The following is a 17,208-nucleotide window of genomic DNA, read 5'->3' as shown; positions in this document are numbered from 1 at the left end:
TTAAATGGGCAAATAAATGTGGGAAGAACACGTGGAAATTTACAAGAATCACATGAATGAAATGTAATTCTAATATAAGATTACTGGCTCATTTGCCTTCCTCCCTATTTAAATACTGATCTTGATCCTTGAAACCATGCCATTATAAACTTTTATCAGAAGAAACATTATTCAAAGAGAATAAAATAATTTATTAAAGCCATGGGGTTCTAAAGATGAGTGATATGAAAATAACAGACTTCTGAATAAGCACAAAAATACTTGAGATTTTTAAAAAGCAAAGATTCTCATCAGCGGTGAATATTAATAAAGCTAAAAGAGATTCCTCTGTGGGGTGGAAAGAAAAAGATTAGGTCATTGCTGAGCTCTGTCTGTATCCATTCCAAAAACAACAGAGCAAAAATGATCAGTCTCCACCTCCAGATTGTCTCTACCTGCCATGACCTTCAAGTTATTTTCACAGTTATGAATAAATCAAGGTAGTACAGAACAGTGAGACCATTTTCAAATTCACACCGGGTTTCCTCCAGCATTGTCCTGAAATTCCAGGCATTTTCCCCCCTGCCCCAAACCCACCACACTGCTTCAGATGCAAAGAATGGAACTGCCTGAATCAGATACTTCAGCCCAATAAAGGGATGGGGTGGGGGTGGGGGGGAAGGGCGCGAATATGAACAACAGCAAACAAACTCTGTGACATCCTAACTGCTTTATAGGGATTATCTCTTTACTCTTCACAGCAACCCTGTTTGGTAGATATTCTTTCTGCATTCCAGAGATATCACTGAAGGCTTAGAGAGCCAAGATACTTGTTCAGGATGACACCTCTAGAAAAGTGCTCAACGGGAGTTTAAAACACATCCCATCTGATGCTACCTCCTAGACAACCTAGAGCTCTTCTTTTAAAACCCTAGGGAAATGGGAATTGCTTAAGATTTTTTAGTACCTCTTAGAACTCTGTGGCACAAAGACAAGAGTGAAGTGAAAGTGATCTTGTGTAGGAACAGGCAATGCGGTAGCTGGGACAACGACATCTGCTGGCATGTTCACTGTCAATACTGAAAATATTGCCATCATCTAAAAATAATAGAGAATTCAGGATATACGTATCTGAGGAGTATTTTCAAAATGTAAGTCAAATAGTTGAGACGCAGAAGTGTCTGAATATAGTAGGAGCTAAATGAGGGTGAGCGATTACTATGTTTGACAGCTTTCAGTAAAACTTGAATGAGAACTTGTATGTGTAGTCTACAAATAGAGAGAGGCATGAAGGGCAGAGGCTACGTAGCCTGTGGGGTATCCATGGCAAAAGGGAAATGAGAGAGAAAAGGTCTTTGAATAGGAGACTGGATTAAAACCGGTAAGAATTGCCTCCCTCAATCTACTATTCCAACTCATTCAAATGATGTCAAACCAAATATAAGATGAGGAAGAACATGTTCAGATGACTCAGATCATTTTCAGTCCAATCCAACTTAACACCAGTTAAGAAAAATAGGTTCTACAGGAAAAGGAGGATCTATACAATTAAAACATTTCCCACAACCAGTCAGATAGATCTCTCCTGGAAAGACTATTCTAGGGCTTCCTTCTGACCAGACTCTTGGTTTGACCACTGAATTGTTTTATGTAAAAGAAATCTACAATAAAAATACAGCCATCTCCAAGGAGCCTAACTGAAACGTTTAAATCATTTTGTGATTAACTTTTATAACAAAGTACTTTCCTTAAGAACACCATTCCACCATGATAGAGTACAAGAAAAGGAAATTATTTTTTAAAATTCAAAAACTGCATTTTTCTGTGTAATAGTAAATTGCTTTTAGTTAGTGTTTAGAGAAGCAAGGATGCATCATTTCTCTAGGAGCCTAAAAGGCAGTTAACAGAGTTATACTCTGACTAGGTTAAAGAGGTAAGCTACAACTTGTTAACCAGCAGGGGCACCCATCTCAAGAGGGTCACACCACAAACTCATCTCTTCTATCTTACGATGGCCCCTGGCATGATTAAAGCACTTTTCTGCCTTAGATCTTCCTCTCACTTGCCACAGCAATGTTTCTCAGTCGGCAATGGTAATCTGACCACAAAAGCCTCCGGCAAGGCAACCCCATGTCCATGGGTGTCCACTGGCAGTTCTAAGAGAGGGCAAAGAACGACAAATCAGGGAGACAATGGGACAGAAGGAGCAGAAGAGGGTAAGAAGGAACAGAAGGAGGGAGAAACGAAGGAGAAGGAGAAGAAAAGAGAGACAAAGTAAGAAAAGAGGGAAGAAGTACAGAAAGGAGACGAGTCGATGCTAAAGAGAAAGTGGAATTGGGCCCCCATAGGCAGGCCACTGTGCTACAGGTAGCCTCTTCCTGCCATTACTTTCTTTCCCCAGAGAGGAAGCAGGGTAACAACTCCTCCGTGCCATTATTACCTGGATGAGTTCGTCCAGCTCAGTCGAATTGACACAGGAGTGTTGGGAAATGAATGTTTGCTTCTGGATCACAATGGTGGTCCTCTGGGCAATCTCATGAGGCTGTTCCAAGGCTTTGAACACGGTGGCTCCGATGATCAGATAGAGAACCACCACCAGGAAAATCGTGGAGACCGTCTTCCATTTCATAACATTAATGGTCGTGTCACTCTCCACCCGGGAAGCGAGCACTGTGGGCTTCGTGGAAAACGAGAGCCTCGGTTTGGAGTTCTGAGCGGCAGATTTAGGATCCAGCAAGTCAGGTGCCGCCACTGACAACAACAGAGAATGAATGTTAGGTTGGAGAAGAGTAGAGGAATGGCTGGCTTTCTTTGGGGGCTGAGCAAAGGCGGACTGAACTCCACTGCTCTCCTGGTGGACGGTCTGAAACCAACCAGAGTGCTCCCACTAGATCGCTTCCAGGACCGCATACATAGGTTCAGGGAAAAGGGGCTGGGTCTCAGCTCTCTGCTGCTATTGGGGTTCCAGATGGGAGGAAGAGAACAGGAGGTGGACCAAGAAACTTAAAAAATAATAATAATAAAAGAATGCCTGAGGTCTTCCTAATTAATTTGTAATTTTACATCTATTCGCCGTGCTACTCAACAAAGACTGAACTCCTAAGAGTTGATAGTACTAACTCAGGAATACTCATGAAGAAGGTTCATGGATGATTCCTGTTCTCAAGAACTTAACCCTCTATACCACAAGCAACCAACATAAGGAATATTCTTTATTTCTATGGAAATTTTCATTGTAATAAAGGGATTGCATTATAAGCGAATTTGGGATCCAAACATTGCTGCTCAAAGTAAAACATTAGTCATTTTCTGGTAAAACATTATGGTAAGTAAACCACTCAATTGCCCAATCATTTCTCTTTGCCTACCCTCTAAAGCGGTTCATGATTAAACATTCTATCTTGTTATACAATCTCTGGCATCTTGAGAAAACAAAAGTATTGCTACCTTTTCTGGCACCATCCTAGGTGCAGCCAAGACATGACAAGTTCCTTCCATTTCAACAGTGAACATTATCAAGAAAAAAAAGTAAAACCTTCTCTTACACCTCAGACCCTCCACGCTCTGTACAAAACTAATTGCTCCATTAGAGTGGATTTATGTGTTCTCTTACAAATTCCCATATACTCTGAGGTGACTGTAAATCCATTTATTATTTATCTCAACTGTTCAAAAATATCATTAATGGATTTCTTTTTAGAAAACACAAAGATACTAGACTTCAACTTGCTAAGGGGAAAATAAGCCATCTACTACAGAATGATTGGAAAGGCAACACCGAAACAAAAAGGTTAACAGAATAGCCAGAAAAAAAAAAAAAAACAACCCCAAACCAGGGGGACTTTAAAAAAAACCACCAACTCAACCAGAACAATGAATTTAGAGTCCACAATTGTTATAGATATAAGTAAAATTACTCTGGTATATATAATAGAGGTTTGATATAGTAATAACCTAACCTAAAAGACACTTTTAGGTAAATATCTGAGAAATTCCTATGGAATTGCACCCAAATACCCTACAGGAACCTGAAATTACTCGAGGATAAAAAGAGAACGGAAAGTGTCAGTTTTCACAGGGTTAGAAACCCTGCCCTCCTGACCACCACTGTGAGTTCAATGTAGGACTACCGCAGCTTGAGTTCAGAAAACAAATCATCAGTTGCCCATCACAAAGAAGCTTTGCAAACAAAGCTATTTGAAGCCCTAGGCCTAAGTAGTGTTGTACAATGGTAGCCGATAACAGAGGGCTCCTCAAACCAGCAAAAACCCTGAATGGCTCTGACTTTGAAGAGATGAAGTCAGAGCACCAAGGAAGTATTGTACCCAAGGCTCCAAGTGGAGATTCCACATACAGACTGAATTGCTCCTTTCAGCAATTTCCAGTGGTTGAACCTGCTGGGTACAGGTATGTACCCGTTGCCCTCCTGATACAGTCACCTGCTCAGAATAAAGCCACAAACCAGTAGACACCTTTGTCATGTCATAGTTATAACAGCAACTTTGCTCAGAATTAGCACTGGGTATGTGTTTCACTGTTTTAATTAGAAAAACTTTTTTTAATAGACATGCTGATAACAGCTGATATCAGTGTCATCTGCTGGTTAGCTACGCCACCCCACCGCCACGCTTCTTAGTGTGTCTTGGGTGAAAAATAAAGGTCATAATCTAAAATTAATCCATCTTCGGAATAAAAAGAACAGGAAATCCACATTCTCTCTCTGAAGGAAGCTTTCCAAGCCTTTCCCTTCCAATTCTCTGTGCTCTCATATTTCTGGTTTTTCACAAATGGTTTCTAGTCTGTAGAAGTGGAAAACACCAAGACTGTTCACCTTGATGCATCCAAATCCCAATCCTAAATCCCAATGCCACACTAACACATTATAATTATAGGCTTTGGGGGAAAAGGGACAGATATGTTTTTAAAAGACTGTGTGTATTTGTGTGTATTAAGCTAATACATTTCCTGATGAAGTTTAATTCTTTTAAGCTATTCCCTTATTTTTTTAATTAGAAGAAATGTATATGTGTGTGTGTGTGTGTGTGTGTGTATGCACATTTGGCAGACAGAATGGACAGCAACTGGTAAAATATCAAAATAAAAAACAGCCTTTTCTCTGTTTCCATCTCCACGTCGTTTGATGTATGATCAGGCAGAGATGCTCCTCAGAACAAGGAATCAAAGAGTCGTCCCTTGCACACACTGTCCTCACCATCACTACCTCCCTCCTCTACCTCCAGCACATCACAGTCTCCTCTTAATCCCAGTCTCCCAGCCTCCTGCAGGTATGCCTTCCACGCTCCGGGCCGCAGCTGACTCCATAGCAAGAGAAACGAGCTTTTTTTCAGCACCACTGCCTGTCCCACCACGCAATGGGCAACAAGTGTGACCAGGGTCACCATGCGTCCTGCCTGTCGGCTGCTCCCAAGGGCTGACCCTCCTCCTCCTTCGGAAACTCCCCCAAGGTGTCCCAAACCCACACCCGAGGCAGATGCAAAAGCCCCAGGCACCAGCGGGAGAGGCGGGAGCAGCAACCAGCAGAGGAGCCAGGCATCGGTCTGCCTCCAAGCCCAGATTATGACCCAACACCTTGGACGGGAAACGAAGGTGGAGGACGTCCGCTTGCTGCCAGCGGGGCATTTGCAGCCGTCCCAGTCCAGGCAGGGGCGGGAAAGCGCGGGGCGGGAGGTTTGCGGCAGGGGGGGGGGGGGTGTCACCCGGGGGTCTCACCTCCTGCTCTATAGCCGGGTCTCTCCCGCGAGGCGCTGGGAAGCATGAGGCATGCAGCATTCAAAATGTTTTTTGAAAAAGACGGACTTGAAGCTTTTACAAACACGCCATTGTACTCACTTCTTATTCAGAGTCGGGCTGCGCGCTCCGAGCTGCACGGGCAGGCATTTTCCCCGGCTTTGTTTTACAAGGTGGGGAGAGCGGGGCTGGACGCGGGAGGGGGTGGGGGAGCGTGAGAAGAAACGAAATCGCGGGAAGGAGGGGACACCGGCGGGCTGGGCAGAGGGCAGGCCGAGGCCAAGTTGGGCGCGGGCGCCGCCACCCCCGCACACGCCTGCAGCCGGGCCCGGGTCACCCGGAGAGCGCGGGCGACCCGGGTCCCGCGCCAGCCGGCAGCCGCCGCCGCCGCGCGCTCCGCCCCGGGTTCCGCGCTGGCGGGTTCCCGGCGCGGCGCGGCGCGGGGGCGGTCGCTGCAGCCCGAGCGGCCGTGCGCCCCGGCGTCTTTGTGCGCGAGCCTCGCTCTGCCCCTCTTCGCATGTCTTTGTGTGTCTCCCCCGGCAAAGCCCTCCGGCCCCGGGGGGCGGGGGGTGTGGCACGGGCTCGGCGCGCCGGGCGCCCTGCTGCCCACAGCTCGGCCGCTCTCCCTGCCAGGCTCGCTGCTCTCGTCGCTAGCCTGCTCCTTTCCCTCCTTTCGGAACTCCCTCCCCCTCGCCTCCTCCGCCCCCCCACCCTCCGTCTCCCCGCCTGGGCTCGCCTCTCCGCACCCCCTCCTAGCCCAACCCGCGCCGGCGTCGCCCCTGCCTCCTCGCCTGGGGGCACTGCCCTGGGGCTCACCTGCTGCCTCTTCTCCCTCAGCCCCTTCCACTAGCACTGCCCCCTCCCCACAAGCCCATTCTCACTATCTGGTGCACAGACAGAGCTCCAACCTATCTCCTTCCAGGGCGGGGTGCGGGACTATGCTCTGGGGCGCGGGTCCCAGGACCCCTGCACGTGGGCATCTTCCGCTCCCCTTGCCCACCCTCCACCCACCCAGGGTTGTACAGAGAACTAATCCCATTGGCGCCCTGAGACCCCCCGGAGTGGGGTCGGTAATGGGGCTGCTGGCTTCTTCCAGTCTACGCCTGGGGAAGTGTTGTCGAGTCACCAGCAACCCCCACCACATCCCACCTCCTGGGGTGCTTGACCTGGGCAACAAGCTCTGATCAACAGAAGGTTCCAAACCAGAAAGGATGGGGAACGCACCGGGAGCTAAGGTACAGAAGACATCTAGGGTTGCAGAGGGAATGGAAGAAAAATCGGAAGGCTCTCAGGGCAAGACCCCTTTGCTGGGTCAGGGGTTGCGGATGTTCTCGGCCGAGCAGCGGAGTGGGAGACCTGGGACATCAGTTCGAACCCGGCGCTCCGACACACCTCCGTGTCAAGATCCCAGCTTGGCGGATGCCAGACCCCGCCCAGACTCGTAGACTGCCGCGCGGGGGCAGCTGGACGCGTGGCTGCAGGGGTGCGGGCACCGAACCCGCAGAGGAGGGGAAGAGAGCGCGCCGAGTCCAGGCTGCAGCTGAAATAGGTTAGTCCCCTCGCCACACACGTGATGTAGCGGAACTTCAGCCCCAGTGTTAACTCTCCCTTCCTTCTCACTTTCGCTGCGGGAACACCCCGCTGACCTCCACCCTCCCATCTCCACCGCTGTGTTAGAGAGTTTATCTTCCAGAAAGGCTGCTGGGCCAACTTGAAGTATTTTGCCAGCTACAAAGAGAACTTCCTGATGAAAACTGTAGATGTGAGAAACTACTGAAAGCTATAGATCTTAAGGAGGTCAGGCAGAGCAGAAACACTCTTGATGGCAAAAAGAACGTTAAAAGTCTTTTGCAGAATTGTGGCCATCAGTGCTTAAAAATGCCAAATTATTTTTTAAATTCCAAAAAAGACTCAGCACCTCTTCTATTAAAAATGTCTTCCTTATTAGGAATTCCTTCCTGCTGGAACAGAAACATGTTTTTCTCCACTTCTCTCAATATAATCGGATGTCCTTTCTGAAATGTGAATCTGATCCTCTCACTTAAAACCTTTTCAAACTCTCTAGGTGACATATAATTTGCTTCCTGATCTGGCTTCTCTTTTTCATTCCAGGCCTTTCTGGGTACATTCATCTTCCCTCACACACCTTCCCCCAGCTTTACATGTCTAAGACATTGTATTAGTAGGGTTCTCTAGAGAAACAGAACCAACAGGGCATGTATGTACGTGTGTGCAAAAGATTTATTTTAAGGAATTGGCTCATGCTGTCCTGGGGGCTGGCAAGTCCATCTGAAATTCCTAGGGCAGTTCCCCGCAGGCTGGAAACTCAGGCAAGAGTTGATGCTTCTGTCTTGAATTTCTTCTTTTCTGGAAACCTCAGTTTTTGCTCATAACGCCTTCCTGATTATATGAGGCCTACCCACATCATCAAAGGTAATCTTCCCTTCAAGTCAACTGATTATAGATTGCAACCACATGTACAAAATACCTTCACAGCAACACCTAGATAAGTGTTTAACCAAATAACTAGGTACTGTAGCCAAGCCACCTAAAACTAATCATCACAGATATTGTCCTTCAGATCTTCCAGCAATCTGGAAGTTTCTCCTGAATCCTAGCTAGTCAGGTGTCTTGCTGTTTTCCTCCCAGGCAACTCGGGCTTTTATTTTTGCACCTGTCACATTGTGTTGTGCTTCTTCTGACTACACTGTAAGCTCATGAGGGCATAAGCATATCTCTCTGTTCACCACAGTATCCACAATTACCAGTGCCTGGTACTAAACAGGTGTTAAACATCTGAATGAAAGTGTGGATGTGGACATCATTCACCTGGCCTCTCTTCAGGTATTTGTAACCAGGGTATCCAGCGTATGTAGGACATGAGATGAACTCACTACCTTCAGAATCATTTCTACCCTATCACAGGTGCTTTGTTCTCCACATTAAGTGTCCAAAACACTTTGAGTTTCGCTTGTTTAACTTCTCTCCTTCCATTTAACAACTTGGTGATTCTTTCTTGTTCTTTGTCAGTCTTTTGCAAATTTAACCACACCTTGCCAGGCACTGGTCCTCTGTCAGACTGGCTCATGCTTACTACAGTAGGGGATTAACTCAGAGTTAATCCCTGCAGTGTTCCCCTATCCCAGACTCATGGGATGGAGGACTCACCGCCAATCCCAAATGCTGAATTGTCTTTTTCCCTCCTTTTCTCCATCAGTGTGTCTGTACTAGCTGTCTTCCATCATCCCCCTTGCGTTATTCTCTCATTAGGCACATACATATGTGGGGGAGGGGAGCACAGATTTACTTTATAGAGACGTTAAAATAAGATCAAAAGAAAACTTCCAAACTGTAACATCGGTAGGAATTGCTCCAACAAGCCAGCCTCAGCCTCACAAATAACTTGAAAGAACCAAGAAACCAGTCTCCACACTGACTTGAGCCCTGCTTTCCACTGCGGCCCCTAAAGCCCCCTCAGTTAAATACTCCTACCACTTTAAGAGCCTTCTTGTGCCAAACACATGCTTACTTGCTGTGTTTGAAGTAAGAGGGAAAAAAGGAAGTAGGCTAGTTTGTGTATCATTGAAGCTGGAGAAATAAGGAAAGGGGATGGTTTATCCTGTTTAATTTTATGCCTGCATTTCTTAACACATATAAATGCTATCAAAAGTGTAATAGAAAGACTAGGTGGACTTGATTTCTTCCATGACGCAGGACTATTCAACACCCCTTAATTTTACTTCAGTGGACAGGAAGACTTGAAATATGTAATAAAAAGATTGAGTTCCCCCAAATTTTATACTCTCTTCATTCCGGTGCTTTCAAAGTTGTTGTTTGGCTCCAACTAGAAGCGTGACATCTACAGGACTTCACTTTTATGTTTATTTTGCTTTTTGACCTTGGTCTACTCATAGTTACAAAAAAAAAAAAATGCAACTGTCCTTCCCATAATTCCAAACACTTGTAATTTTGGAGTCCAAGTGACCTCCATGGGTGTCCTAACTCTACCATTTGTGAACCCTGTGAGTTTGAGGGAGTCCCTTTATCTCTCTGACCATCAGTTTCCTCATCTACAAAATAGGGAGAATACACTGAACTTAGAAGAGATTGTCCTAAGAATTAAAGTAAGACCACATAAATGGCTTTATCATTGTTAAGTCTTCAAGAGAATTTTATTCTCTCCTGTGACTGACTTAACCCCATGAACCAGGCCAAGCCAGACCACCAACACATTTCAACTCTATGGTAACTCCTGCCATTTATTTAATCTTCTGGATAACATCATTGCACAGATCTGAGAAAAGGAAGAATGAATCAAATCCATCAAATATTTATTGAATGCCTACTAGCTGCCAAACAGGAGCCCTGTGGATACAGCAAGGTTGCTGCCCTCATTAAGCTTCTGCTCTAGAGAAGGAAGATGCTAAACAAGCATAAAATTAAAATTCTGGTAAATGCAATAAAGAGAAGGTACGGGGTACTATGAGAGTATCTAATTTTGGAGGGTCAGGGAAGGCCTGTCTAAAAAAGTGACATTATAGTTGGTCCCTGAAGATGGGGAGGGTGGAGAGCAGGGGTGGAGAGGGAGAGCCACAGTGTAAAGGAAGAGCTTCCTCAGGAGAAGGAGGAGCATGTAGAGCGACTGGGGTGGGCAGAAGCATGGCAATTAGAATTTGGAGAGCTCAGAGAGAGAGGACTGGTGGTAGACAGCGATCAAGCTACAGAGGCAGGCAGAGTCCAGGTCAAATGGCACTTGGATTTTCATTAATGGGACTTTGAAAAATTTTCGCCAGAGCACTAACCTCATCAGGTGGCATTAAAAAAAAAAAAAGAAGAAGAAGAAAGAAAAACCACTCTGGTGACTACATGGAGAACAGACAGAAGGTGAATAAAAATGTAAGCATGTGGGCAGCAAATTCAGATGTTATTGCTTTAGCCCAGGTGAGAGATTCATGGGTTGGAAGGGGAAGGGAGAAGATGAGAGGTGGCAGTAGATCAAGAGGGCTCTATGATCCACTGGTGTGGGGTGTGGATGATGAGGGAGAGGGTGGGCATTTTCCAAGAGGTTCTAGTTCACTAGAAACTCGGAGGAGACAACTATGTAAACCATACTTGAGTGCAATGTCTGTGTGATGTGGTCCCTCCTGAGGGCACTTACCTCCCCCTCTCATAGCTGCTGTGTTTCCTGTGGGGCTCATCCTACTTGTGGGTACAGTGTGTATCCTGGGTCTCAGCCAATACAGTCATGATTCCTCAGCCTTTCTGCTGATTCAGGCATGAGCCTGTGATCCACTCAGCCGACGAATTTTATGCCATGGTTTCTGAGAGAAGAGACTTTCACTCTATACCACTGACCTTGAACCCATAAGCCTTGCAGCTTATTAATCCAATAAGAGAGGAGAAGGTACCAGAGAATCAGAGCCAATACAGAGCAAACAAAACCAAGATGACCAGGTCCAGGTGACATTGATGGATCCTCTATACCAAACTGCACCATAAGGCACACACTTTTTCTTTTTGTATAAGCCAGTTTGTGTTGAGACTTCTGACACTAAAAATCAAGAGTCCTAATTGAAACACTGCAGTGCAAGGAATTGGAGAAATTGAGGAATAATTTATCTATATGGAAGTCTCTAAGTTGACCCCCAATGATTCCTGCCTCTTGGTATTCATGCCCCCCTGTTTTACCCTCCTCTTGACTGTGGGCTGCTAATGAACAGAATATATTACATGTTCCTTCCAAGATAAGGTTATAAAAAACCATGCACTCCCTCTTATTCTCTCTTGGGATCTCTCCCTCTGGTGGAAGCCAGCTGCCATGTGATAAGGCAACCCTGAGGAGAGACCCATGTGAGCCTGGAAGTGCATCTCCTGAGGTCTTCCAACAGCCAAGTAAGTGAGCTTGGAAGAGGTCCTTCCCCAGTCAAGCCATGAGATGACTGTAGTCCTAGACAGCACCTGGGTACAGCCTCTTATGAGACCCTGAGCCAGAACCACTCAAGTAAGTTCCTCTGAGATTCTTGACCCACAAAAGCTGGGAGAGCCTAAATGTTTCCTATTTTCAGCTGCGAAGTTTTGGGGTGACTTGCTATGCGGCAACAGATAATAGTATAATTCCTAAGAGTTAAATTCGAAGTGAGCTTATAAAGTGTCGGTCAGACCTGAGCTGTGCAAATTACACTAAGAAGACAATTCCTCAAAGGTCAAATGTATTCATCTGAAGTACTAGAATGTGTTAATTAGAAGGCAAATTGTACATCATTGGAACAATAGCAAAGGATTTCTAGAGCAGCGGATCTTGAACCTGAGCATGCATCAGAATCCCCTGGAGTGCTTAGAAGACACAGGTTGCTGAGCCCACCCTCAGAGTGTTTGATGCATCACATCTGGGGTGGGGCCTGAGAACTGGCACGAAGAACAAGTTGCAGGTGATGTTGAAGCTGCTAGTCCTTGGGGCACACGTTGAGCGTCCTGGGCAAAAAGCAGGATTTGGGTTCACTCTGCTCTGGTAGCTCACGGTCACAGAGGCCGTCTCTGCAGTGGTGAGAAACTGGGCTAGATGGCAGCTCATGATTTGGTAGACAAATCATGGCAGGCATGGGCGCATATCACCATTCACACCATTCTCAAAGGTGTGCAGTTTAAAAGTTCTTTCCTTCTGCAATACCACCTATATGTTTTATGCCATTTATGGTACAAGAAATGGTACCAAAAAATGCACTTATTCACTCATTCAATGATTTATTTATTTATTTAGTACCATCTGTGTGCCAGAGGGCATTGTTCTAGCGTTTGGGGATATATGGGAGCAAAGAAGATACACCAGATCTTTGTAATTGTGGAGTTAAAATAAGGAAAGAATGATACTCATGGAACCAAGTCCGTGTCTATTCAGCAAAACATCATTGAGTTGCTGTGAGGATTTCAGATTAAAGTGCCTCACTCTGAAAAGTGAAAAAAAAAAAGTCATTTTTTCCCCTAAAACTTTGCAAAAGTCATCAAAATCAGGATGTTCATTTTGAGGAAATAAGTCACTCTAAAATATATAACACTCAGCAATATTTTAGTGGGTTTGTATATGTGCTTACTTTAAAATAAACACATGTGCACAAAAAAATAGGAAGAAAGGTAAGATTTTCTCATGTAAACAAGAATCTCTTTTATAATGGTAATTCTTAGTTCTGTGTGACTTCCTTTTAGTTTTGAAAATTCATGTAAGTCGATACACCCATCTTTTGTATATAAACATTGCTGCTTTAATCATGTGTCCTCACCAGCGTTAATTATTAAATATAAGCTAATACTGATATATAATTTTGCTCAACTGGGAATAAGATACTGAATAAGGGCATTGCTAAATAAAGAAAACCTTATAAAATGGGACTCTTTTATCATAGAATAAATTCAGAACACATTAGAATTTACTGAGTTTACGAAGAGGAAATTTTGCTCTAGATTTTCTTTCCCCTTGCAAAGCTGAGTATCAAGCTATCAGTTGGAAATGAACATTTAGCTGATATGTATCTAGACTTTAACACTCTCCACCCCTGGCATCACAGGTAAATCTCCCACCAACAATGAATTCATTAGGTAATTTTTTTTAAGTCTGCCAATATTAGGCAAACTAATTACATCAAATGTGATACTTTTTTTTATTAAAATCAGCCATAAATCCAGAGAGAACTAGAGCATTTTCAATTTTTCTTGATGGCTTTCATTACCTAATGAATTTGCAGCATACCCAGTGTTTTATTTAAAACTTATATTAGTTGTGAACATTTGCCAGCCCAGCATTTTGCCTTCACCTGAGATCACAAATTCTGACAGCAATGAAGAACAAATCAATTTTTGTGTGTGAAGAACAAATCAACTCGATTTCTCTTCTAAAATGAAGTCAAAGACATAAAGGCAATAAAAAGCAAATAGAGAATGTGAGTATTTGGGATCTCCTGAAGATATTTTTTAATGTGTTCAATAACAAAAGATCTTAATTTCACCATATGGAGATTTTAAGAATTTAGCTTTCCTTTATACCTTTTGGTGTCTGTGATTAAATGAGCACATACAAGGCTTGCTCATGGCCGTCTACTAAGTTTATGGCAGAATTGAGATTAACAACCCATGCATCACCCGGGATGTGTTTATTCTATAAGAAAGCTGTAAAACAAAGAAGAAAGTAGCTTTTGATAGAATTAAAACAAAATTGTTAAGGTGGTTGTGTTGATCTCTCCAAATCCACAAAGTGATCCTGGCAAGCCTGCCGCCATACCACCCCTATCCCCAGGACCTTTTGCCAGTGGCCTCATCTCCACATCTCCCATCCATTCTCTACACGCTGCAGCCAGGTAGGTCTCGTCAGAATAAAATCTGGTGAAGGTGAAGCCCTGATTAAAAGCATGCACTAGCTTCCCATTGCTTTCAGGATAGAGACCCATATGCTAAGGGAATCTCAGTGTCCTGAATACCCTTGTCCTGTCAATAATAATGGTAACAAGAACAGCAGGGATGGTAACAATAAGTAATATCTATCAGGGCACATGTACCAGCCATTGTTTTAAGACTTCTTCATTTATTATCTCATTTAATCCTCATACTAACTGTAGGAAGTAGCTACTCTTATTACCCCTGGAGAAATTAAAATAACTTCCCCGAAGTCATATAGTTAGTGAGTCAATGCACCCTACTATATAGGGTCCATTGCCAGGATCTGCAATTTCCTTTCCCTGGTTCAGCCACCAGCTGGGTTTCCAGTTTCTTGAATACCCTCCACCTTTCCTTTCCTTAAAGCCTTTACACACATCAGTCCTTCCAGCCCAGACTGTACCTGTTTCCCTCACTACTAGAAAATAATTTCTACTTGTCTCTCAGACCTCAGCTAAAACATACCTTCCTCAAAAAAGGCCCCATAAGCTCCTAAGAAGATCAACCCACCTCCACATGTACACTCTCCTCATTATCCTGGTCACTGTTGTTATTAGCCACTTGTTTAAGTCATTACTTTGTTACTGCCTATATTAGTGTCCTTGGGCTGCTGTAACCAAGTACCAAAAACTTGGGTGACTAGAAACATCAGAAATCTTGATCTCTTCCAGAGGCTAGAAGTCAGAAATCAAGATATCATCAGGGCCCTGCTCTCTCTGACAGATCTAGAGGAGAATCCTTCCTTGCTGCTTCTAGTTTCTGGTATTTGCTGGCAATCCTTGGTGTTCCTTGACTTCTATGTATGTGCATCACTCCAGTCCCATGGGCATCTTCTTGTGTGTCTTCACATTGCTTTCCCTCTGTATCTATCTCCGTGTCCCAATTTCGCTCTTCTGAAAGGACACCTGTCATACTGGATTAGGGCCCACCCTACTGACCTCATTTTAACGTGATTACCTCTTGAAAGACCCTCTTTCCCAATAAAGTCACATTCTGAGGTACTGGGGTTAGGACTTTAATAAACCTTTTGGGGAAGCTACAATTCAACCCATAACATTGCCCGTGAGACTAAAACAAGTTCCAAGAGGGAAGGGACCTTGTCATCATGTTCCTCAGCACAATATCTTACACATAGTAGGCACAAAAATCAATATTTATTAAATGAACAAAAGCTCATTTTAAGAGGTATTATTGAAAGAATCCTGCAATTAATCAGGGCCCAGAATCTCAATGCCTCCAACACCAGGCAGTAACCTACACATATCAAGTGAAATGGAGGAGAGACTCTAGTCGGCTTTAGTTGATTACTGCCATGAAAGAACATAGACCCAGTGCATTAGATCTTCTAATTTTTCAAGAAAAGTCAGGTATCTATGTAGTTTTGGACAAAACCTTTCAATTTCAAAACTAGATCAATTTCCAAAATTAACAGTGCAAAATTAGGGGCACCTGGGTAGCTCAGTCAGGTAAGCGTCTGCCTTCAGCTCAGGTTATGATCTGGGGGTCTTGAGATTGAGCCCCGCTTTGGGCGCCCTGCTAAGCAGGGATCCTGCTTCTCCTTCTCCCTCTGTCCCTCCTCCCCTACTCATGCCCTCTCTCGATCTGCTCTCTCTCTCAAATAAATAAATGAAATCTTTTTAAAAAAGAAACAGTAATCAAGATAAGTAATATTTTAATATGGTAATTGAAAAATCGATAGTAGTATAAAAAAATCCATGATGATCAAAATTTCAAAATTTTAAATAAAGACTGGATCCAATCCCACATTTGAATGAGTTGGCCTTACTCACGTCACCCTACTCCTAGCCCCTGCTCTCTCTCACCAATACTCACCCTTCCTGCTAGATCATGTATGGGAACTCTCTTCTATTGCATATGTTCCCCTGTCCTGGAGCTCCAAGTTCTGTGCCACACTACAGAAGAAGCAACCCTTACCTACCCCAAACTCTGCACTCCAGCATGCATTGCACTGCAAATCTGATGAAGGAACTAATACTTCCTGTGGATTTTCCAGTTCATCTTCCTCCTTTGAAAGAATGACTCTTGAATGCTGTCATTTCTTCTCAGGGATAGTAGTACTTGCTTCTGATGGAATCGCCTTAATTATATTTTTCTCCCAGGCTTCAGCCTAGTACCTGCTTACTTCTGTGGCACTGCTAGATGCTTCAAATGGGGATCTGACTCTAGCCCTGCAACAGGAGTTGCTGCTGGAGCCCAGAAGATGCAGGTTAGTTACCCTGGAATGCTCTTATGTTGGTTCAGCTTTCAGCTTGGAAATCACATCTGAAGTGTTTTAAGGCTAGATATTACAGAGAGCACTTTTGACCTTCCCCAAGCAGCCACTCAAAATACAGACTTTCTCATCCATCATCACCACAAACCCTTCTGTGAGATAATTAATGGGCATGATTAGGTAATAACTGAGGGCAAATATTAATTCAGAGTTGTCACAATCTCTACAAGCTTCTCTAAGATCCTGAGAGTCATAAGACATGTCAACATCACACCAGGACTAACATAGCCAATTATGTAAATATGTTTATGAACTGCCAAAGCACCCATTGAGAAAACAGTTGGAACCAGGATAGAAACTTCAATACTGCATAATTCCTATAACTATACTTTGAATGAAAACAAGATATAAAGAGGAAAGTTGTACTTGGCCCCAAGTTCCTGTGAAATCTCCTTCTTCAGACATTAGAAGATAAAAAATGTAAATACACAATTAATTTAATTTGTGCAGGACAGTTGTCTGATCATGTGTCTGACTCTTCTCCTCTGAGAAATCTCCTCTGTTCTTTACTTGTGGTAAATTTGATCACAATTGCCCATGTGTCCTGATATACATTCATAGCACCTTTTACACTTGTGTGTATTTATCTTTATGTCTGGCTTCCCCTAATTGACTAAAAGCTCTCTGAGGTCAGGTATCTTACCTGAATTCTTTTCAATATCTTAGAACACATAGTAGGTATTCAAATGTTTGTTGAATTGGTGTGACCAGAACACCACCCCTATCCCAACGCACACAAAATCATCAGCTCTTATGACCTTCGAACA

General features: G+C 44.0%; 1 protein-coding gene across 2 annotated transcripts in view; it reads right to left on the bottom strand.

Moving 5' to 3' along the window:
* The window catches only part of KCNK2 (potassium two pore domain channel subfamily K member 2), a 216,162-nt gene that overhangs the window by 140,413 nt on the left and 58,541 nt on the right, over nt 1–17,208 (bottom strand). Inside the window, exons 1-2 of one of the 2 annotated variants that reach the window (XM_045876149.1) lie at nt 5,710–5,755; nt 2,420–2,730 (exon numbers count right to left, since the gene is read on the bottom strand). In XM_045876149.1, the coding sequence (XP_045732105.1) occupies nt 2,420–2,730; nt 5,710–5,755 (357 nt within the window). Of the gene's footprint in view, nt 1–2,419; nt 2,731–5,709; nt 5,756–17,208 lie in introns of those variants that run through there. The other variant, XM_045876150.1, reaches the window with a different exon arrangement.

The sequence above is a fragment of the Mirounga angustirostris genome, unplaced genomic scaffold (genome assembly GCF_029215605.1).
Source record: "Mirounga angustirostris isolate CCGP_5_RB_7025 unplaced genomic scaffold, mMirAng1.0.hap1 SCAF_6, whole genome shotgun sequence".
In the NCBI taxonomy this organism is placed as follows: domain Eukaryota; kingdom Metazoa; phylum Chordata; class Mammalia; order Carnivora; family Phocidae; genus Mirounga; species Mirounga angustirostris.
Note: the sequence above shows the minus strand (reverse complement) of the source record. Positions and strands in the feature narration are given on the sequence as shown.